This window comes from Typopeltis vanoorti, chromosome 3, assembly GCF_054136105.1.
Source record: "Typopeltis vanoorti isolate ZY-2024b chromosome 3, IOZ_Tvanoo_1.0, whole genome shotgun sequence".
NCBI classification, from domain to species: Eukaryota; Metazoa; Arthropoda; class Arachnida; order Uropygi; family Thelyphonidae; genus Typopeltis; species Typopeltis vanoorti.
The window spans coordinates 5,598,189-5,622,551 of NC_143551.1; the positions used below are offsets into that span (position 1 = coordinate 5,598,189).

The window sequence follows — 24,363 nt, forward strand, 5'->3', positions numbered from 1 at the left end:
TTATTTAGATAATGGTGACGATGTAACGTGTTTCTTAGACTACACTAAAGCTTATGACTGCATTCAGCATGTGAAACTGTGGGAAGTAAATAACCTAACTTAACTTGTACAGAAAGCAAGAAGCCACAGTAAGTACAGGTGTTGGGTAAACTGATTGGCTTCAGGTTGGAAAAGGAGTTAGGCCAAGATGTTTACTTTCTCCTCACTTGTTTAGTATCCATGCTGAGGATATCAGATATGAAGCATCAAATGAGCTCCAGAAAGGAATTAGATAGGTGGTAGATTGTTCAGTAATCTGAGGTATGCTAATGATACCATACTCCTCTATAATGACAAGGAAGAACTAGGGAAAGATTAAGAAAATACAGACAGGGAAGCTTCTGAAAAACAAGTGTACCTTAATGGAGAAAGAATTCAGGAAGTCAGCAAGTTCGAGTACCTGGGATCCATGATTAATGTGAAGAATTGCTGTTCAGAAGAAGATTAGGAATGGCTAAAACAACAGTCAAAGACTTGTCTAAAATCTAGAAGGATAGATCTATCTCCACAGGAACAAAGTTGAGGATTTTGAATGCAGTTGTTTTTCCAACAGCAACTTATGGATGTGAGATTTGGAACCTAAAGTCAGATAAGAAAAGGATAGCTGCTTTTGAGATGTGGTGTTACAGAAGGCTGTTGATCATGATTCCATAAATTAATTACCAGAAGGCTGTTGAGGATATCATATACTGATACTGAAAGGCATACAAAGAATTGGTGTTATCAGTAGAACTTTAAGGCACCTTAAGGATATTAACAGAAGAAAGTTAAAATACTCTGGACACATTGAAAGGAATGGAAGGACTTCTCAGAACAGTAACAGAAGGTAAAGTTCCTGGAAAAAAGAGGAAGGGATAGACCATCAATGAGATAGATGGATGGATGGATGGATGGTGTGTGCAGAGTGACTGATCTTCAGAGTTGAAGCCTCCAGAAAAGCATACAACAGGGCCATGGCAAGTACCGGTGTGGCACATCAAACATTGGAGTGACCATATAGAATCTGTGGATGTCCAATGAACAGATGGATGTTGATGATGTTAAATATTATTTCTTTAACATTAAGAACACCACCATCAAGTTCTTGATAGGTACTTTCAAGGGGGTGTGGAAGATACTAGGATAATATAACATTATGTTACATTTTTATTATCAATCAATAATTTACAGAACAGATAACCAATGCAGAGGCTTCAATGAGAAAATATGGAATGATAGAAAGATAATAATTTGAAGAAACAGAAAATAATTCAAAGGAAACTGAAGCCTTTTTAGACATATCTATGGAATGGTTAACAGTAGAAATATCAAAACTTTGATGCTTGGTACAAAGGATGGTATAAACAGAAGATAGCTAAGGTGAGAGTGGGTAGATGTGAGGAAAGAGTTAGGAGGGTTTGAGTGATCTGGCAACAGACAAAGAGAAATTGCAAAGAAGGGTGAAACAAGTACCAGATCCGATCCCAATGGTCATTAAACTCATGATGATGATGTGAAGGCACTTATAACTGCATTAACCAGTCTAGATCTTGGCTTTCCTGCAGGTAGGCTTTTTTTTTCTTGACATTAACCTCAAACACCTATTTTTCTAACCCTTCCTCTGCTAATCTATTTAAGTGATTATACCTCCTTAGATGAACTCTGGTCACACAATCCTGAATGATAAAAATGTCAAGTCTTTCACAATATCTTCACTTTTAATGATTCTGACAACAATGCCATTTGTTTCCTCCATAATTTTTTCTCAGAATACACTCATATCTGTGGTCTATAGTCCTTGATCAAATGCTTTATTTCTAACTAAGATTCAGCCATCAGATTCATAAGTTAAAATTGAACACCATCTTGTATGCAGATAATTTAGTGATCTGACTAGTTTCTCTCTGATTTATAAATTTATTCAACTATCACTCAGCATCTCTCTCTCTCTCTCTCTCTCTCGAAGGACATGTAGCTTCCTCAGTGTACCTATTGATCCTTTTTCCATAATTTTTCCTTTTAAAACTGTTAGTATCCTCTAAGTACATGTCCTGCCAATCTCATCTTTCTCTGGATCATTTCCTGTAATAAAAATCTGTGTTCTTATTCTCTGTAGGACATCTGTATTTGTCACATGTTCTGTCCAAGAGATTTTCAGAGCTCTTCTATAGCACCACATTTCAAAGGCCATTATCTGTTGTCTTACTCTCTTCTTGAATACCCAGGTCTCACTTCGATATATGAAAATTGCCAAACTAATATTCTTATCATTCTTTTCTTAGTCTCAATACCTACAAAACTTCTGAGCAGATCTTTATTTTTCCAGAAGACATCTTTAGCTATGGATGTTCTTATTTTTATTTCTTTATATCTTGCTTTCCATCTGCAGTAGGTGCCTAAATATTTGTATTCTGTTGTATGTTCAATTTTCATTGTTTATGAATATTTCTGGCTTGGATCTGTTTTCTTTTGAGATTTTCATAAATTTGGTCTTTTTTGCATTCATACCTAACCCAAACTCTTTACCTTCTTTGATTAGTAGCCACAGTAATTTGATTAATTTGTTTCTGTTTTCTGCTATTAGAATGGTATCATCAGCATATCTAAGATTGTTGCATTTTATACTATTGATATTAATTCCAATTTTTTTTTCAATCTTTTTCATCACTTTCTCACTATAGATATTAAATAATTTTTTACGAAATAATTTAAGGAAATTACAACGTAAACTAGGATATACATTAAAATAAATTTTAACATACTTCAATATTTCGGCAACGTCACGCTGCCATTTTCAAGGAACTTAAGAACAAGACACGTGCAGGCAGGCACAACAAACAGTACGTGAGGAAGAAGCAGGAAGCTATTATTTCTCCTAAAGTTCTGATGGTACCCCATAACAGGCAATGTTGGTATTCTTGGGGGATTGGGCTGAAGGTCTTCTGATGTAGGTTTCCCAAATTTGAGGCAGTCTCATGCAGCCAAATTTGTTGAGGTTTGGATTGTTTCTTAGGGCTGAAGCTAATTCCATGAAAAGCCTTTCATATTTGTATTTATTATGGTGTATTATCATGGCTTTCTTCCACCGTATTCTATGGCAGGTATCCAGCACATGATCAGCAAGACCAGAGTGGCTGTATTGGTGAAACTGGATGTAGTCCTTGTGTTCTGAAATTCTGATATTTCCTGTCCTGCCTGTTTGGCCAAAGTAGGACAGCTTACAGCTGCAAGGGACCTGGTATACACCAGGTAGGTCTGGGGTGGGGGGGGGGGGTCTTTAGTAGAGTGGATAAGGGATGCCAATTTTGTGTATGGTCTCCTAAAGTCCTGATGGTGCCTGCTAGGGGGCACCATCAGGACTTTAGGAGAAATAATAGCTTCTTGCTTCTTCCTCACTTACTGTTTATTGTGCCTGCATGCACATGTCTTGTTCTTAAGTTCCTTGAAAATGGCAACGTGACGTTGCCGAAATATTGAAGTATATTAACCTTTATTTTAATGTATATCCTACTTTACGTTGTAATTTCCTTAAATTATTTAGAACAAAATGCATAACCAACATCTAAGCCTTTCCATGAAAAAAGATATTAAATAAATTTGGTGAAAGGATACAACCTTGTCTAACTCCTCTTTTTATTTTCACTTCAAAAGTCTCAGAGTCAAACAGCTGCATTTTCTGTTTGGTGTAAAGCATTTTTATAATCTTAAGCACATGATCTTCTATGTTTAATTTATGTAATATATTGAACATTTTATTATGTTTTACCAGGACAAAGGCCTTCTAAAAGTCTATGAAGAATATGTATATGTTCCTATTTCTTTCAGGTGATCTTTCTATTAGTATTTTTAGTTCCAGGATAGCATCTTCTGAAGCCTTTCTGTTGTTCACCAATTAAGGCTCTTTCAATTTCTTTGTTAACAATGGTTAAAATAATTGTAGATGCATGGGATATTAGGCTCACAGTTCTGTAATCCTCACAATTTTGTGTATTATTTTCCTTTGGAACTGGTATACAGATAGATGCTGTGAAAACTTCAGGTAATTCTATTGTTTTATAGATGTACTGAATGGATTCCACTAAACAGTTATTATAACCAGTCAAAGCTTACCGCAGCTCAGCCAGAATATTATTGCACCCAGGGGATTTATTATTAGGAAGATTCTTATTATGTGTTGCATCTCCTTTCTTGTTGGCAGAGTGGTTTCTGTTGCTACGTTTAACTTCAGGTGTCGTGAATCATCTATCATGTTACCATTATCATCATCACAGAGATCTGATAATTACTCCACCCATTTTCCATTCATCTTTTCCTTATCAATGATCATGTTCCCATGTTTTGTCCTTGATGTTATCAGACTGTGCATTTTGCTTTTCTATCAAGTTCTTTCACTTTCAGGAATATGCTTTTCTGGTTTTGTTCTTATTTGTAATTTTTCTATCTCAGTGCACTGCCTATTTATCCAGTTTTCTTTCAATCTCCTGCATAGCTATTTGATTCTTTTATCCAATGTTTTATATCTTAATCTTTCTTCATCATTTGCTCCTCTTTTCTATGTGCTTCTTTCGTTGATAAGGCTGATTACTTCTTGTGTTATCCATAGTTTTTTATTTATTTCTTCATGTTTATTGATATGGGTTTTAGCAGATGTTATGATAGCTGCTTGTAGTTTATTCCACTGAGAGGGTTTGTTTTCATTTTGCAACTTGGAAACAGCAGTTCTGCAGCATTAAATTTTGATTTTACTATTGGATTTTGCACCATCTGCAGATCGCTCAGCATATCATTTGCTTATTCTACCTGGTATCAAACTAGTGGTGTATGTAACATAGTGCTCTGTGCTGCTACTACTTCATTTTACATTGGATGAAGTGATAAAACAATATGAGAAAGAGGTTTTAGAGCTGTTTCATAACCTGGATAGGAATTTGGCAATAGGGACAGATAGAATATCAGCAAGTATGCTAAAGGAATGTTCAGCCGAACTGGCCAACCATTCCCTTGACATGTTTGTATACCTTGGATTTTAGCTCAGGAAAGATCTCAAAAGAATGGAAAGAATGATAAGTATTATTAAGAGAGACCTCCAGAGAGTCAGGGAGTCATTGAGGGAGGCCACATACTACCTGCAGTTGTCATACCTGTTCTTGAATTCAACAAACTACTTACATGCATATGCACACAGAACACATCCAATTAGCAATCAATTGAATCACATACCACTCAGAGAAAAATCTAGCTCACACACCTTCCTTCTTGAAATTCCTCTTGAAAATTTTCTAGTATGGTTCTGTCACTGTTTGGTTCATTTAACAGTCTTTCAAAGCAATTATTTACAGAATCTTAACTCCTTTAGTCTTCTCTGTCCAACTGTGTCAACATGGTGCTTCGATAATTCTTCTGCAGTTATTTGCCAGTGATACTTTACAGTGCTTATTTCTGGTGAATAGCAAGTCTGAGTTTTTCCCATAACATACCAGCCTGCTGGCCGAGTGGTTAGTGTATCTGCTCTCTAGCCAAAAGGCTGCAGGTTCGAATCCTGCCGTGGGCTTGGATGTTTGTGGAAATACTAGTGGTGGTGGTGGTGGTGGTCGGCGGTAGATGCCATCGGTGTAGTTGTGGTCAGTTGGTAGATTGAGCAACAGAGGCAGAGTTGTGGAGCAGATGCCCTCCCGGGAGGAGTCTAATAATAATAATACTTTTCATGTTTGCCCTTATTTCCTGACAAAAACAGTAATAAGGAGATTTATTTGTCATCCAAGCAACACCACAACCAGCATGACATTTTATTTTTGGATCCAATACAGAAGAAGCTAAGTCCCAAATTGCTAGTTTATCCTCATTCATTCTGTATCCAAGTGGATATTAAATAATGGGACACACTACAAGAAGGTAAGGATGAGACATTAAGTCAGAATTCCTGAGGTCAGTCAATGCCACCTGGGGACTATGTGGATGTATCCTTTCTGTTATCTAGCTTTGAATCACAGAGATAATTTATATAATAATTTACATGCATCGTGCTTGTTCAGAATTTATAGAATACAAAGGATCTGAAATAGGAAATGATAACCACTTACTTCTGAGCATAAAATTGAGTAAAACACTAAAAAGAGAAATACTTATTAAAATACAGGGTGGACATAAATAACTTTCCCTCTTTGGAGACATCTGTAGCTAAAACCAATAAACGGAATGAGACCAAATTTTATATTGAGACTTTTGAAGGCATGGGGAGATGATTTCCACAAAAAAAAAAAAAAAAAAAGATTTAGTACAAAAGTCTCAATGGGGAAATATGGGGAAATTTTGGCGCTGGCGGAGCTGAAAACAAGCGGATAATTACATTAAAGGCAGATAAAATGGAATAATAACATTTTGACGGTGTAAGCGACAGCTGCGTCACTCATTCCAGCTGGATATGCGGTGCGTTACAATGATAATAATAATAATAATAATAATCAAACTAAAACAACAACTTGCGAGAGAGACGGAAATTAATGTAGTGATTGAACTCACAGGAAATAATGTTTTATTCATCAGAATCTTCTTGCACTGCTTTCCGTCCTCTGCCAGGTCTAACTCCTGGTGATCCAGTTTCTTCAAACTTCTTAATCACAGCTCTCAGTGCTATAGCTGACATAGGACCTGTATGCAGGTTCTGAAGCCTTCTAAATTCCCGAATGGCTGCTACGACATTGCGCTGTTTAAGGTAAAACCAACTTAACAAATAAATTACACTGAGGCAAGGTAGGACGCATATTGAGCACAATTCGTCAGTCATTCAAATAACTGCCTGAACGTTCTCAATCCCTTTTTAAGTGGAATTGGTGGCGCTGCTGTCATGTACACACAGTAAAATTTGCATAATCCTTTTTACCTGCCTTTACTGCAAATATTTGACTGATTTCGGCTCAGTCAGTGCCAAAATTTCCCGTCGGCGACTTTTGGTACTAAATCTTTTTTTCACAGAATTCATCTCCCCATGCCTTCGAAAGTCTCAATATAAAATATAAAAGTCTCAATATAACATGTATTAGTTTTAGCTACAGATACCTCCAAAGAGGGAAAGTTAATTTATAGTCACCCTGTATTAAAAAAGAATCAAAATCAAGCAGTTTTCAGGAATACCTGAAGGCTTCAAGCATATATCATCATCATCAAATTCCTGATATATACCTTGTGGGGTGGGGGGGAGGAGTTACAGGATAATTGCGATAGTATTACATGAAAAGTTACACCATTACTCACTTCTGATGGGGTGCTTAAGGGTCAAAGCTGGAAAACTGGGAGGAGACCGCTGTATCACCTTTTAAAGGAAGCAGAGAACTGACTGCAATTTCTGATAATGTCCAATCCTCACATTCTCGTGGTGCACCGTGTTAGATATCTACCTGATAGTGTATGGATCAGCTGGCAATTTGAGATTTAGCCAACCAAACTGTATTCTTACTGGCTTAAACCACAATATAAATTGACAGTAGAAAATTACAGAATTTCCAAGTATATATCATCGAAGAAAAGATGAGTTTGAAAACACGATGCAAATCAAAGCAAAAGTTAGATAACCTGTAGAAAACAATAAATCATACAAAAATGAAGGCAGATGGTGTGAAGCTGCAAGGACAACAAAATCAGAACGTCACTGTGAAATCTATAAGTTAACCTTCTGGAAAGAAGAAATAATATAAATAATAAGTTTTTGGTGAGTAAGTCACTGTGTAATCTTCTAAAATACAGAGAAAAAAGTAGGAAAACTAAGCTGTGTAAAAGTAGCTAAACAAGTCAGGAGAAGAATGAGAAGAAATACAAGAGGAAAAATATTATGAAGGCTTCTACATGTTCTTCAGACTATTGAAAACTTTGGTAATGGAAAAAGTATACTGCAAAAGGAATAAAAGATGATAAAGGTGAATTAAAATTGAAGGTAAGAGCAGTGTGCAAGACAGACTGCCATACAGATGATCACAGATGTAATTTTTTTTTGTTCAAGGTGGATGTATTAACCAAATCTACAGTCTGCAGAAAGTAGGCTAAACTGCAGCCACAAGAAACTTCATAGACTCCAGGATGTACAACTGTCATTATGCAAACATATTTAAAAAAAATAAAAATAGAGAAAACTTCTTAAAGACTCCTCTACATTCATCATCATCATCAAATTCCTGCCATGTACCCTCAAGGGGTGTACAGGATATGATAGTACTACATGAAAAAAATTACATCATTCTTAATTTCCTATCTACAATTTTCCTCCAAATCAGTCTGTTACCTGTCAACACTCCAACATTATCAGATCTTATATTTCTATCGTCTAAAGCACTTTGTACCGTATCAATCCACCTATATCTTGGTCTTCCTCTGGTTCGTTTTCCTGCCAACCTGGCAGAGAACACTTGTTTTGCTAATCTTTCTTCGCCCATTCTGTTTAAGTGACCATACCACCTGAGATTAGCTCTGCTAACATTTTCGGATTATAAAGTGGGATCCTACCAAATCAAAGTATATAAATTATGAAAAAATTTTACATTTTAGTTCAAAGAAATTACCAAAAAAAAAGCTAAAATGATCAAAGCATGTCAATGTCAAAGCACCCCAGATATATGGATCCTCAAAGTTCTCAAGATTAATATTGCCTCCTCTTTTTCCAGTAGCTAACAGCACAAACAATCCCACTCACAAACTTGCCAAACATTTATCCAAATCAATTTAATCCCTCAAAGGCAACTCTTCCTCATTTATTAAAAGTTCTCTTCACTTTAAAATCTTAATAAAAAATCTAATCCTGATTGATTTTGACATCATGGTCAGCTTTGACTTTACTTCATTGTTCAAAACATACCTTTAACAGAGACCTTTGGCCTCATTAAATCACATTCTTCCTTTAACATTCCTGAATTATTCAGATTCACCATTTATTTTGGTTATTTTTCATGGAAAGGAAAAAATATGCAAACAGTCAGACAGGACTGCAATGGATTCACCTTGTTCCCTGCACTAACCAATTTCTATATGGAACATTTTGAAAACAAGCACTCAGCATACACTTAAATCAACAGTTTGGCTATAATATGGTAGCCAAGGCTTCCTTATTCACTGAGTTTAGCATGAGAAATGTTGCACAATGTAGTGAATGTTCTATGTATTCATTGCCAAGAGTGAAAGGGTTGTGGTACGAAAACAAGAATGGAGAGAGAGAGTTTGTCGTAAATGTTTCGTGTACTAGTGCAAGAAATGAGACTTGTGTGAAAAGCAGAAAAATTAAGTGACAAACATTAACAATGTAATGAAAAATAGTGAAAGTGTTCTGGCGCAGAAGTAGTAAATGATAGTGAATGGAATGAGAGCATAAAGAAGTGGATGAAAGTAATGTGGGTGATGAGGTGACAGAAAGGAGTGAAATAGTATGCATCCTTCACCGGACACAATATGAGCTAGAGCGACTGGAGAAATGATTGTCATGTTGTACAGTAAGTGGGAGAATGAAAGAAAAAGTGAATTCTGAGTGCATGAATGTGTGAAAAACTAGAAATAAGGAGTAGGTAGTGAATGGAGATTCGATGATAAGAGGTATACTTAATGAGCGATGAAAGCATGTTTCCAAGGTGCAAAAATCAAGGAAGCTGTTAGTTTGCAGAAGGGAGAAGTGAAAGAGATGACTGTCATAGCAGGAACAAATAATTTGAAAGAGGAGAAATATGCAATGAGAGAATATATGAAAGAGCTGTTGAAAGAAGCAAAAATGAAGAGTAAGGAAGCAAAGATTGTGAGTCTGCTGCCTCTGTATGATAGGAAAGAATTGAAAAGAAGTGTGACAATTCTAATGAGTCAAAGAAGACTGCACAGGAGTAATGGCGTGCAGTTTACTGATGTACGGAATGAATATGATGGACGTAAGGACTTCTATATGTCTGACGGACTACAATTAAATGGTTTGGCAATTAGATGATGGAGAAAGTGTTGTTTTAGCGAGCATTTCAAGTACAAAACCCAGAAACTATTTCCATCTCCCCTAATATCTATGCTATAGATATTAGAGGAGATGGAATCAAGCACGAGCCTAGACACCACTGTGATAAATGAGAATGCATACAGAAATGGTTATGCAATGCTAATAACATTCATAGGTTTCCAATTCAAATGGGTCAGTAATGATATTCCACAAGGGTAATTGTGAGTACAAGAGGATGTTGAAATGCATGTACACAAATGCCAGAAGCATCAGGAATAAGGGAGAGGAGGGTTTTTTTTTTTTTTGCATTGGTCAGCTTGACTAGACCAAAATTTAAGTTTAAGGGAGATGGTAAATCCCGTATTATTCTGACGGGTACGAAACTCGGATTGAAATCCATCGAAATTCGATTCAAGTTTCGTATCCGGCTGTAGAATAATACGGGATTTACCATCTCCCTTAAACTTAACTTATATTGCCGGTAAAATAGCCTTTTGGCTTGTTATCGTAGTTAGACCAAAATTTATAGGCATCAGTGAAACTTGGTTGATAAAAAATTATATACAAGAATAGAATGTAGAGGATACTGTATTTTCAGGGAGGATAGAGGAAACAGGACAGGAGAAGGGATACTGCTGATGACAGCTGAAGAATTACAAGCAACAAAATTTAGAAGTTAAAGAGAATTTTAGGTCTGGGGAAGATGGTTCATTTGAGGCTGTGAGATAGAGGAGGCCAATTGGACAAACTATATTTGCTGGTTGCTGCTATAGATCACAGGGTCCACAGGAGGATCTAGATGCCATGTATCTGAAATTAAGAACAATGAATGCAGGCCAAACATTAGGAAGAGTGACCATGCAGTCCTGGTCTGGGAACAAAGATGTGGAATTCTCTGTCAAGAAAGGGTTTATGTTGACCAAGAGAGAGAGAGAGAGAGAGAGCTGGTTATTCATATGCACAGTGGAAGGTAAACCAAAGGATGGTAGTTTGCTGAGCAGGAAACTCTTCCCATCACCAGAGGTGGGTGATGTAGGTTAGGAGATCTGCTGTGGATCTAGAATGGTTGGATCCACAGAGTTGGTTATTAATTAGCTGGCAGGTCTTCAGATACTAAGGAAACTGAATGTTGACTTTCTCCATTATTTTAGAGCGGACTGAGATGAGGAAAACAGGTCATTAGGTTGACAGCTAACTTATATTCCTCTTTTTTTTTTGGAATAGACTGAATAAAGGCTTGTTTCCTTGTAAACAAAAGCACAGAGATAAGGAATTCCATATATCTGCTAAGCAGTGGAGTAAAAAAAAAAAATAATGAAGAAATACTTTAAAAAAAGCTATGAAAATATCTTCTCATAATTCTTGAAATATACATATTTCAAGTATGACATCTTCAAACAATACCATTCAATTCAAAGCCTTTCTAAGAATATACTCTATTAAAATCATATTTTATAACTCTTCCCAACTTTTCAACAGTACACAACTGGATAATTTATTTTTCAGATATGAAATATTGTAAAGAAATTAAACAGTGATCTCAAGGACAGAATTGCGGTATTCATACTGGTTATCTTCATTGTTTCAGACAATGTTCCTCATATATTACTAGTCTAAAATCCAATGGATAATGATACACTACTATTAATTTATAATCTAAATCTGAACTGCTAATCTATAATCCATCCCCATTATCCATCAGTCTACCATTTATTCCAAAACAATAAGACCAGTGCTTTCTAAAATTAATTTCAGGAATAAAACTATAATAATACCATAAACTATTGTTTTTATTACTCGCCTCATTAAGATCCACAGCAAAGAAATCAAAATGAAAAGTGGTATAAAGGGACTGGGCCATCCTTAAAGCCACTGAACCTAAAGATCGTACTTGCCGGTGACTTCCTGCATTTCCAGGAATAAAAAGAACAGGTAATCCACTAATGGTACCATTCCTGAAAAAAAAAAATAATAATAATAAATAAATAAATAATAATAAAATATAATAAAAATAAATAAATAATAATATATGCCATATGATTTTTGTTACATGTGTAAGTTATAAAATTTATTTTAATATGTCTAGTGCCCATATTCCATTAAAACTATTCATTTATGGATATATGACTTTTGAGTCATATTGCCAGTCATCTGCTTTCCATTAGATTCTTCTTCTCCATATACAAAGATCTTATTAAATAATTAATTCTTTGGCATCTGTCCATCAACCACACTTGAATTTGTATTTTTTAATCTGTCCATGGCATGCATACATACATACATACATATATATATATATATATATTAGGGTTACCAAGTAATTTTATAAGCTTGGCTATTTAACTCCTAATCCCAAGTATGCAAACAATTAAGTTTGCGCCTGAAACATAGTTCAAGTCTAAAGATGGTACAAACCAGGGCAACTCATTGTAAAGGTGGGTCAAGCTCTGATCACTATTCTTAGTATTTTCCCATAATGTAAAGCACATCTCACTAAAAGATGTATACTGCAATACATTATGGGTGGGGTCACTACCCAGACCAGTTTCAACCTTTTTTGAGGTCTCTTCAGTGAGTAGCAAGACCCTAAATACCAAGGTTTTAGTAATACAAAGTTTTAGTCTGGGTAGTGACCTCCACCCATAGTGTATTGCAGTATACATCTTTTAGTGAGATGTGCTTTACATTATGGGAAAATACTAAGAATAGTGATCAGAGCTTTACCCACCTTTACAATGAGTTGCATAAAATCTCAGGATGAGAGAGGTAAAATTCATATAAGCTCTGCATCACTTCAACCTTTGTATTTCAGGTCTGGCTCCCACTGACGAGACCTCAATAAAGATCGAAACCAGTCTAGGTAGTGACCCCTGCCTTTAATGCATAGCATCATACATCTCTGCAAGGGAATGTGCTTTGCATTAGGGAAAAATACTAAGGAAAGTGATCGGATCTTAATCCACCTTTACCATGAGTTGCCTCAGTCTTGCACTATGTGCAGGCGCAAACTTTACATACTTGTCTGCTTACTTAGAAAATAGGATTAAAAAACAAGTTTATATAAAATTACTTGGGATCTTGAATACATAATATACCCAAGTTAAAAACTTTCTACATCTATCTCTCATCCTGAGATTTTATTTAATAAGGTCAAAGCACCTTGTTGCAACTTGTTTAGGTAAAATTCATATATGCTCTGCATCACTTCAACCTTCGTATTTCAGGTCTGGCTCCCACTGACGAGACCTCAATAAAGGTCGAAACCGGTTGGAAGCTTGGGTGATGAATGACAATGCTGTAGCCTGTGAAGTTAACTGAGGCATGGCTGTTGCTGTTACCCTGCCAAATGAGCAAATGAGCGGCTCTGCACGGTGGTGCGGGAGCCTGTCATGGTGTAGAGCCAACCGAGTTTCTGACTTTCTGATCCTGCGGGTTGCTCATTAGTGGGTGATCCGGGGGATTTTACGAGTTTTGAGAAGAGGTATCCCAGCACTTAAACAAAGGGAAACCGGTCTGGGTAGTGACCCCTGCCTTTAATGCATAGCATCATACATCTCCACAAGGGGATATGCTTTGCATTAGGGAAAAATACTAAGGAAAGTGATCGGAGCTTAAACCACCTTTACCACGGGTTGCCTCAGTCTTGCACTATGTGCAGGCGCAAACTTGACATACTTGTCTGTTTGCTTATTTGGGAAATAGAATTAAAAATCAAGGTAATATAAAATTACTTGGGATCTTGAATACATAATATACCCAAGTTAAAAGCTTTCTACATATATATACACACATATATATACCAGAGTAGTATGTGCCTGAGGAGTTCGTTAAATTTTTAGTTAATACCACAGATTCGGATCTGATATTATTATAGAATTAATTAACTCAAGAGATTGAGTGAGAGACAAAAAAAATCTAAAGTGAATATATTTAATTACAAACAAATAATATTAGCATAAATTTAAGATATTATTATTATTATACAGGCACTCGAGGGAAGACCCAATCTATTCACACAATCTTTCATACTTCTTCTCGAACCCATTAATAGACAGAGCACTCACCACTGATTTTGGCAATCCATTCCACTCATTCATCACTCTCCAAGCAAAACATCTAGGCCTCACACCCCTTATTAACCACAACTTTATTCAACTTCTAGAGATAACTCCTTCTTCTGGTCCCTCTAGCCAAGTGCTGCAACATATCCCCTGAATCTATCCCATAAACCCTTTAAGCAACTTAAATGTTTCTATCATATCCCTCTTTTTCTCCTACGAACTGTTATGTCGTTATTTCTATGTATGTCGTGTCTTTTTTTTTCTTTACTTATTTCTTATTGTATCTATTTAGACTTATATCTCACTTCCATTAGTTAACTCTTTAATTCTTTCTATATATGTACCTTGTACTACATTTCCCTTTATAATTTCTTCTCATCCTTTCCTTATTACTATCTAATACCTTCTGCTTTAAAACTTCATCTATTTCAACTTAACTCAAACTTAATTCAGGCCGAATTACTGACAAGAGTGAAGCTGTTGGTTTGTGAGACAAAGGAAATGCTAATGGCAGATGCCTATCCCTCTGTCTCAGCATTGGTTCTAATTCCTTATTCAGACTCAGAGAAATTTATTTTTTCTGTGCACCACCCTGAATACTAGATTTGACAAAGCTTGTATCACCAAAGAATTAGAACACAGTCAGTATTCAATCTGGTCAACTATAATTCTCATATCTGCAGTCATGGCCTATTACTATCTATCCTCCCACTAAGGTTCACAAATTTTATAAGCAGGTGCAGTAGATACAAATCTCAGGCAAGACAGTTCAGACTTTAAACAAAACATTTAATTCAAGTAAAGACATGTAATTACACTTTATAACACTAAATTAAACAAGCAATTAAAAGGTAGGTAAAGAATTAGCATTTTAGCTCACGAATACTCAATCTCTCCTATGGATTGCAATCTGAGAATCTTATTCATGATATCTAAACATTTACACTTGTTATGTTACTCTAATCCATTAATTCCACTCACATTATATCCAATAATTCTATTCACATTATATAGAAGACTTAATTAATTCTCCTTACAATGGAGCTAGCTGAGGAATTAGATAAGTACCAGATCGACATAATAGGGGTGACTGAAACAAAAAAGCCCAAAACTGGTGAGATCTTTCTGAGCAATAAATACAAAATTTTATATTCAGGCAATGACAATCAAGGAAAAGAAGGAGTAGCCATAGTATTCAACACAAAATACGAGGCTAATCATCTTGAATGGCAGTCAGTCTCAAGTAGAGTAATGTGGGCAAATATGAGAATGGGGAACTGGACAATGAGACTTATTTGTGCCTATGGTCCCACAGAAGGTTCTACTAAGGTAGAAGTGGAGGAATTTTTTGAGGCTTTAGAAAAAGCAACTGACACAATGAAAAAGGAAAAGTTGGTCCTTGTTGGGGATCTAAATAGTAGAGTAGGAAATGATTGTGAGACATACAAAAATATTTTGGGAAAATTTGGAGAAAAGAGCAAAGCTAATAATAATGGCAAATATCTGTTGGATTTCTGCTCAGGACATGGACTGGTTATTACTAACACCATGTTCCAACATAAAAATGTGCACAAATTCACATGGAGAGAAGAGGCAAGGAATAAGAAAAGTCTCATTGACTATGTTATTGTTGATAGTGATGTTTTCTCCCTGGTGCAGGACACCAGAGTGTACAGAGGATTTGAAATTGGAAGTGATCACTATTTAGTCTTGAGCAGGATAAAATTGAATTTCATATTGAAAAGAATAACATGTAAGAAAGTTTTAAAGCGAATAAAAGTTGAGCAGCTCTCAGATGTGAACTGTAGACTAAAATACAGAAATATTATTGAAAAGAAAATGAAAGAGTTTGAGAACAGGAATCAAACCTTGGAGATTCAGTGGCAAACTCTGAAGGAAACATTGATTGATTCTGCCAGAGAGGCATGTGGTGAGGTTGTGTGCAAGGATAAAAAAATTAGAACTCCCTGGTGGACACAGGAAGTCAAAGAGGCAGTGAAGGAAAAGAAGAAAGCATATCAAAAGTTCCTGGCAAATAAGTCAGCTTTTACTCTTACAGAATACAGAGACAAATGTAAGAAAGCTAAACAGTGTGTAAAACTAGCTAAACAAAAGTCATGGGAGGACTTTGGCAAGAATATAGAAAATAAATATCAAGAAGGTGGCAAAATATTCTGGAGGTTGTTGAAGAAGCTTAGGAATGGAGGAAAGAGTGCTGTAAAAGGAATTAGAGATGATAAAGGTGAAATGAAAACAGGAGAAAAAGATATCCTTGAAGTATGGAGTAATTACTTTGAAAAACTGCTAAATGAAACAAGCAGTGATGACAGCACAGTGGTAAAAAACACTGACCAGGCATGCAGTCAGGAATACATATCCATACTTGAAGTAGAAAAAGGCATCAAAGGCTTGAAATGTGGAAAGGCAGCAGGAGTAGATGATATTCGACCAGAAATGCTGAAGTATGGTGGTATAAGAGTCTTACAGTGGCTGCACTGCATAGTTCAGAAAGCCTGGACAGAGGGACGAATTCCCGATGATTGGAGTAGAGCTCTCATAGTACCCATATATAAAAAGGGAAATAAAACTGAATGTGAGAATTACAGAGGTATTTCCCTACTGAGTGTTCCTGGCAAGATCTATGCAAGTATACTTGAGAAACGGTTGAGAAAAATTGTGGAAGAAAAGCTTGGTGAAGAACAAGCTGGATTCAGGCCAAATAGAGGCTGTCAGGATCAGATCTTCACTTTACGACAAATAGTCGAGAAAGCATGGGAATATAACAAAGATCTGTATTTAAGTTTTGTCGATTTGGAAAAGGCATATGACAAGGTGCCAAGAGAGAAGCTATTCAATACGCTGCAGTTATATGGTGTCAATGGGGCATTATATCAAGCAATACTTAGTCTTTATTTGAGTTGCAAGTCAGCAGTTAGAATTGAAGGAAGTACAGGAAGATGGTTTAATGTTAAATCTGGTGTGAGACAAGGATGTACATTATCCCCTCTGTTATTCATTATCTATATGGATCACATTATGAAGGAATGTGGTATTCAACCTGAGATCAAAATTGGAGATGTTAATGTCAGCTCTTTGCTTTATGCGGATGATGTTATACTTCTAAATAAATCCGCTACAAGTCTGCAAGATTCTCTGACTAAATTGAATAGCTGTTGTAATAGATATGGCATGAAGGTCAGCAATAAAAAGACAAAGACAATGAAAATAGGCAGAATCATTGAAAATGTCAACTGTGTTGTGAATGGAGAACCTGTGGAACAAGTAAAACATTTCAGCTACTTAGGCACAATTTTTACTGAAGATGGTAAACTAAATATAGAAATAGACAACAGAATCAGCAAAGCTGGTATCGTGGGAAGTCAATTGAATAAATTCATATGGAATAAGAAAGAAATTAGTCGGAACACTAAATTAGCTGTATACAAGACTGTGTTCAAACCAATTTTAACTTATGGATCTGAGAGCTGGGTCAGAAGTAAAACACTTGACCAAAGACTAGAGACCGCAGATATGAGAGTCCTGAGAAAGATTAGAGGCGTGAACAGATGGCATCAATGGCAATATCATATTAAAAATGAGGATATTAGGAAAGAACTTGACATTGTCAGCATCCAGGAATGCGTTAGCAGAGCTAATCTCAGATGGTATGGTCACTTAAATAGAATGGGAGAGGAAAGATTAGCAAAACAAGTGTTCTCTGCCAGGGTGGCAGGAAAACGACCCAGAGGAAGACCAAGATATAGGTGGATTGATACGGTACAAAGTGCCTTAGACGATAGAAATATAAGATCTGATAATGTTGGAGTCTTGACAAGTAACAGACTGATTTGGAGGAAAATTGTAGATAGGATGTTAGTAATGATGTAATTTTTTTCATGTAGTACTGTCATATCCTGTACACCCCTTGAGGGTACATGACAGGAATTTGATGATGATGATGATGATGATCTCTCACAAAATTATTTCATACAATACCTTTCTCTATCTCTTTCTTTTAGGAACTACTTTCTAGATACTGGCCGTTGCATTATTTTACATATATTATTCTCTTTGTTTCACAATTAATCAATGAAACAGTCTTTAGAGTCTCTCCTAACATTTACAATTAATCTTCCTACACATTTCCACTTGTAAGAAAATAAAAAAATGTACTTTACCAATTGCTGGCATGTTACTCTGGCCTCATCATTAATCTTGTCTAGATATTCACCTTCGATGTCTATTTCACTTCCCACATTTTCAGGATATTCTTTATGGATTCCTTCTGCACCTTACATTGGGAAATCTCTGCAATCTTCTGCAATTCTTGTCTGCTGGGCTGGCTGCCGGATGGTAGGCTTCCGAGTCGATCTTTCGGAACCTCATCGAACAAAAGGAACACCATGTGGAAGCTCCACACCTGCCGGACCTACAAGGGCACAGGAACACTCGAACAGCAGCATAAAAAGAAGGGCCTTCTTCGGCGTTACATGCTCTTTTAAACTCCGCACCACTCCTTTCTGTTACATCATCGACTTCTACGTCAAGCTTCCTTAGCGCCACTCAGCACTCAGTGCCGCACGTGGAATCCTCACGCAACCTACAGAGTGTAGTAGTGGAAGGGGGGGGCACCGTGCTTACTAAAGGATATACCAATGCACTGTAGTACGTGTTACAGAAGTCGGCCATTTCGCATTATGGAATAACATTTCTTTCCCAGCAATTGTTAGGTACTTACAGAGCAGCAATGATTAAACAGCTTAATATATTATAAAACTTTACAATACAATACAAGACAACATAAAACTAAATTATTCTCTGTTTAGTAAACTTTTGATTGCTATACAAGTGCCTATTTAATCTGATAAATCATTATTTACTCCTAAAGCATAAGAATCATGTTAAGTCAGTATGAAACATAATTTTCTGTAATTTAAGTTTCACTCCGACTTAACAGAACCAACTTCTGCAATCCACACACCTTCAATCTATCTTCATAGTTAACATTCCACAGGCCACTCGCCATTTTGGTCACTCACCTCTCAATTCTCTCCACCGCTTCCTCATCCCCATGAAACCCATGGACATAATCCAGATGTGGGTGTATCAAGACTTTATTAAGAGGAATGACAATTTCCTTATCTCTACTTGTTAATGTGTTCCTCAATAGCAAAGTAATCTTATGGGAAACTTAGCAATATGTCCTCTAAACTTTACCTCTCTGTCTACTAACACTTCCTAAATCTCTAGCATCCTCTATTTCCTGGAGTACAGCACCATCAATGTGTTACATGGTTTGTAATCTATTTATTCCAAACTGCATGACTTTACATTTCGACATTAAACTGACACCTATTAACTTTTGCCCATACTGACAGCCTATTTTTAATGATTTATCGTCCTGCAAGCTCTCCACATCGCCTTGATTAACTATTACTTTACATAATTTTGCATCATCATCAGCAAACAACTGAATATTTTCTTTCAGGTTATTTCCTATATCATTTATGTATGAATTAAACAGTAATGGTCCCAGCACTGAACTTTGCGACACACCACTTGTCATCTGTTTTCACCTCAGTTCTGATCCTCCATATATCACTTTTTGATATCTGTCCAGCAGTCATCCTCTTATCCATTTAACCAGTGTTATATCCATCCCTATTTGTTCTAATGTACGTAACAGAGTTCCATGTGGTGTTCTGTAAAATGCCTTTGCAAAATACAGTAAAATCATCATGTATCCATTTCCTTTATCCAACTCGGCTGTTACTCTTTTATGAAAAGTTAGTAAATTACTAAGGCATGACTGACTCTTCACTAATCCATGTTGAATCTTTATCTACCCATTCTTGAATTCTCTTTTTTATCAATTTTTCTAGTACTAGTGTGCAACGCCCAAAATACTGACTGGTATAGAATTTGTTACTGTAGTCTAAGAACCTCCCTTATGCAAAGGAATTATTATGCCCTCCTTCCACTACCTTGGAACTCTACCAGAGATGAGACTTAAATTAAACAGACTAGTCAAAGGCATTGAAAGTTCCCTTGCACATTCTTGCAAAACCCTAGCTGATATCCCATCTAATCCCACAGCTATATTTACATTGAGATTCTGTAATATCCTAAGCATCTCCAATTCATCCACATCGGTTCCCACATTAGTGTCTGTCATATAGATTAATGCAGCAACTTCACTAGGATGATATATCCTTGCAAAGTGATCACTCAGTAACTCAACTATTTTATCCACTTCTCTCTCCTCGTGACCATCATTACTCATTAAGGTTAATCTTCCATAATCGTTCTTTCTCTTACTTGCTACATAACAAAAGAACTCTTTGGGATTTCCTTTGGCCTGCTCGGCTAGATTCTTCTGATAATCTGATTTTGCCTTCCTTGCCAATCACCATCCAAAAGGTACCCAATGCAGAGGAAGACTCTTAAAAGATGGAAAGTCCGGAACAGGCCACTTGGCATATAAGTCTGGAAAGGAGACAGCAGCCTTCCTTGCTATGCTGGTCACCTTTATATATCCCCTACAGTATTTTCTTCTTCTGCAACTCGTGCTTAATGATATTACCTATCCATCTAACTCTTACCTGAATAACTCTCCATACTCTAGGCATACGATTTACAGCCTTTCTTGAGTAAAATAATATTTTTTCTTTCATATTTTGTGCGTTGCAGAAATTGGTTGATAGGTGGAAAAGAGGTGTATGATTGAGACATTCAAATTACTGAAAAGTTTCTATAAGATTAATTCAGAAGATATTTTTGAGAATAGGACTGGTGGTAGGAGGACTAGGGGCCATTCATGGGAGCAGGGCAAGAGTGTGGTTAGCAAGGGTGTTAGAGCTAGGTTTTTTTTACTAGAGTGGTGAATGAGTGGAATAAGCTGCCACAGTCTGTTGTGGGTGCCATGACTGTAAATGAGTTCAAGGCAAAGTATGATAGATACTGTGTGAATATTGAATAGTTGTTCTTGACATGATGTTAGGGCCTCCCTCGATGAGTCTAAGGACTCCTTGGAGTTGCCCATACTACTAATAATAATAATATTTTCTTTAGCATATCAGTTCCTTTTCCATTTCTTTGATATACAAAGATAACTTTTAAGTTCCTTTTTCCTTGTAGAACATCTTCCATATCTAGTTATAGATATACAAAATGTTTACCACATTCAAGTTCACATTTAACTAGAATATTTGCTGCATACATAATATATCAAAAGGAACTATCCGTTGCTTTGGGAGAAAAATCTCTCTCTCTATATATAAGCTCTTTTCCAACTTTTTGACTTAAGAATTCCTTTAAACCATATTTCTCCCCTGAACTTTACTACTCTAATCAATACAACAGATGTTCAATTATTCTCTTTAACAATATCAACTTCTTCTTCAGAAGTTGTGAAACAAAGATTTCACTTCACGACAGCACACTACAGAATGGCATGGCAAGCAACACGGCAGTGTGATGAAAATGAAACCATTGCTTATTGTAAACAAGACTGCAGTTCTTTAATGGTGTGGAAACATCTTCAGAAAGTACAACATTGCTTTCATTCAAGTTACAGATATAAAAAACTAAATTAAAGGTGAGTGCTTTTTAGAAATAAATATTGCAATTAAAATTGAATAATTGCTGTAACAGATATGGTACGGTCAGCAATAACAAGAAAAACACAATGAAAATATCAACTGCATTGTGAATGGAGAACCTACAGAATAAGTAAAACATTCAGCTACTTAGGTATGATTTTTAGTGAAGATGGTAAATTAAATATGGAAATAGACAACAGAATCAACAAACCTGGTATGGTAGGAAATCAACTGAATAAATTTATATGGAATAAGAGAGAAATTAGTCAAAACACTAAATTAGCTGCATACAAGGCAGTGTTCAAACCAATTTTAACTTATGGATCTGGGAGATGGATCAGAAGTAAAACATTGACCAAAGACTAGAGACTGTGGATATGAGTGTCCTGAGAAATATTAGGGGCATGAACAGATGCCATCAATGGCAATATCATATTAAAAACATTAGGAAAGAACTTGACATTGTCAGCATCCAGGAATGCATTAGCAGAGCTAATCTCAGACGGATGGTCACTTAAACAGAATTGGAGAGGAAAGATTAGCAAAACAAGTGTTCTCTGTCAGGTGGGCAAGAAAAAGACCCAAAAGAAGATCAAGATATATAGGTGGATTGATATGGTAAAAAATGCCTTAGAAGATAGAAATATAAGATCTGATAATGTTAGAGTCTTGAACAGGTAACAGACTGATTTGGAAGAAAATTATAGATAGCTGGTTAGTAATGATGTAAATTTTTCATGTAGTACTGTCATATCCTGTACACCCCTTGAGGAAACATGCCAGGAATTTGATGATGATGATGATATTGCAATTAAAGTTTGCGACAGGCCATAACTATACAAATTCAAATGTTACTATACAAAACTATATGAACTATAACTATACAAAATCGAAACGTCGAATGTTACTTTCCTAATGTTAAGTAACACATTCTTCACTATGAAGAGTAACTATACAAAGATTTCACTTATATGTAACATTAGTAAAGAAATTTCTGAGTACAAGAAGTCATGCATTTTCATTATACATTTAGGAAATGTATTTGTGATTTATGGCAATAGAAAGTACAATTGAGTTGCCTACAACCAAAGTACCAAATACTAGAATATTTTCAAGAGGAATGCAAATTTTTAGACAGAAGATACTTCATCATCATCAACAAATTCCAAACATGTACCCTCGAGAGGTGGTACAGGATATTATGATAGTACTACATGAAGAACTTACATCACTATTAACTTCCTATCAACAATTTTCCTCAAAATCAATCTGTTATCTGTCAAGACTCCAACATTATCAGATCTTATATTTCTGTCTTCTAAGACAATTTTTACTGGAAATTTTTACTTTATTAGAAAACACTTTTAGATAGAAAAAGCCATCAAAAACTTGAAATACAGAAAGGAAGATTTGAAGTAGATGGTATTTGTCCAGAAATGCTTAAAGCCATTCAGAAAAGGCTACATGCTAAACTACAAAGAAGGAAATTATTACCACAGAGAGTATACTGTGTTGTTGACTTTCACCCTTAAGTGACCCCCATCCCCTTAGTCGACTGTAATGCATTCCTTCTTTAAATTTAACTTCACAGTCCATAAACCTTTCATATTTTTAGATGCATACAAGTAACAACCTACACCGTATCCACTGGAAAAAATTCAAGGAAAAACTAAATCTCAAAAAACCTGCTTCTTACTCCTCTGCTCACACCCTCATTATACAGTTTCCCGCAATAGCTTCTTGTTCTGCCCTTCTCTCATTCTATGAAAAATCTCTTCCATGTTAACCTGATAACAATCCCTGACTAGCATGTATGTTTTTTTTATACAATGAAACCTGTAGTGAATTCATCACTAAAAAAACACACGTACTAACCAGAGTGATAAGTTTTAGTACGTAAATATTTCATCCCAAGTATCTTGGGACATCCTCAGTACAGTAATTCAAACAATACTAGGAATAACATTCAGTTAGGGCGCATGATTACAATTGAATCTCAATATAAGTGCAGTAGCGTGTTATAGAATTAAATTAAAATATAACTGAAAACAAAAAAAAAAAAAAAGATAACATATATAAAGAGATTATTTTACACAATTTTGTATGACAATTTCCCATACTGTGAAAGTGCTGAAGCCCTACTCTAAAATTTTGAATAAAAGAAGTTTTTATAATAAAATACCTTTCATGCAGATTTTACAAGTATGCTAAGTCCCACTAAAATACTTGTGTATTAATAGAAAAACTTGGTGTAATTGAAATGAAATTAATGTTTTTTTTTTTTTTTTGAAATTGTTGAATATTGTAATATCAACAGTTTTGTGTAAGAACAAAGGAAACTGCATATAAAGTAAATAGTGTCGAAGTATACCTCTAGTCAACTAAAATTCCAGACAGATTCAGAAATTAAGTCATGACCTGATGCCACTGCAAATACAAAGGTCGACATTACACGGGGTTTCCCCGTCTAAATGTACCGATCGATGAAGGTGATGGGTGCAAAACATCAGGTACCCAGGGGACTATGACGTAAGAAAAATGAAGGTCATCGGAACCATATAAATAGGAGTTTGCTGCGTCGAGACAAGACCTGCTTGATTTAGTCAGTTCCTGGGAGTTTGAGTTCGTTCTGGAGTGGAGTTTCTGTTCGTGGGGCAGGAAGTCACGTGGAGTTTCGACACGAGAGTTCGGACTCATGACAGTATCAAGGTCACCGTAAGCTGTGGAGTTC

At 35.9% G+C, this 24,363-nt stretch overlaps 1 protein-coding gene across 1 annotated transcript in view; it reads right to left on the reverse strand.

The window, feature by feature from the left end:
- Positions 1-24,363, reverse strand: part of LOC150107878 (GPI inositol-deacylase-like) — a 208,894-nt gene that overhangs the window by 145,411 nt on the left and 39,120 nt on the right. Inside the window, exon 4 of the mRNA XM_090415369.1 lies at positions 11,772-11,925. Coding sequence (XP_090271495.1) covers positions 11,772-11,925 — 154 coding nt within the window. The remainder of the gene's footprint in view (positions 1-11,771; positions 11,926-24,363) is intronic.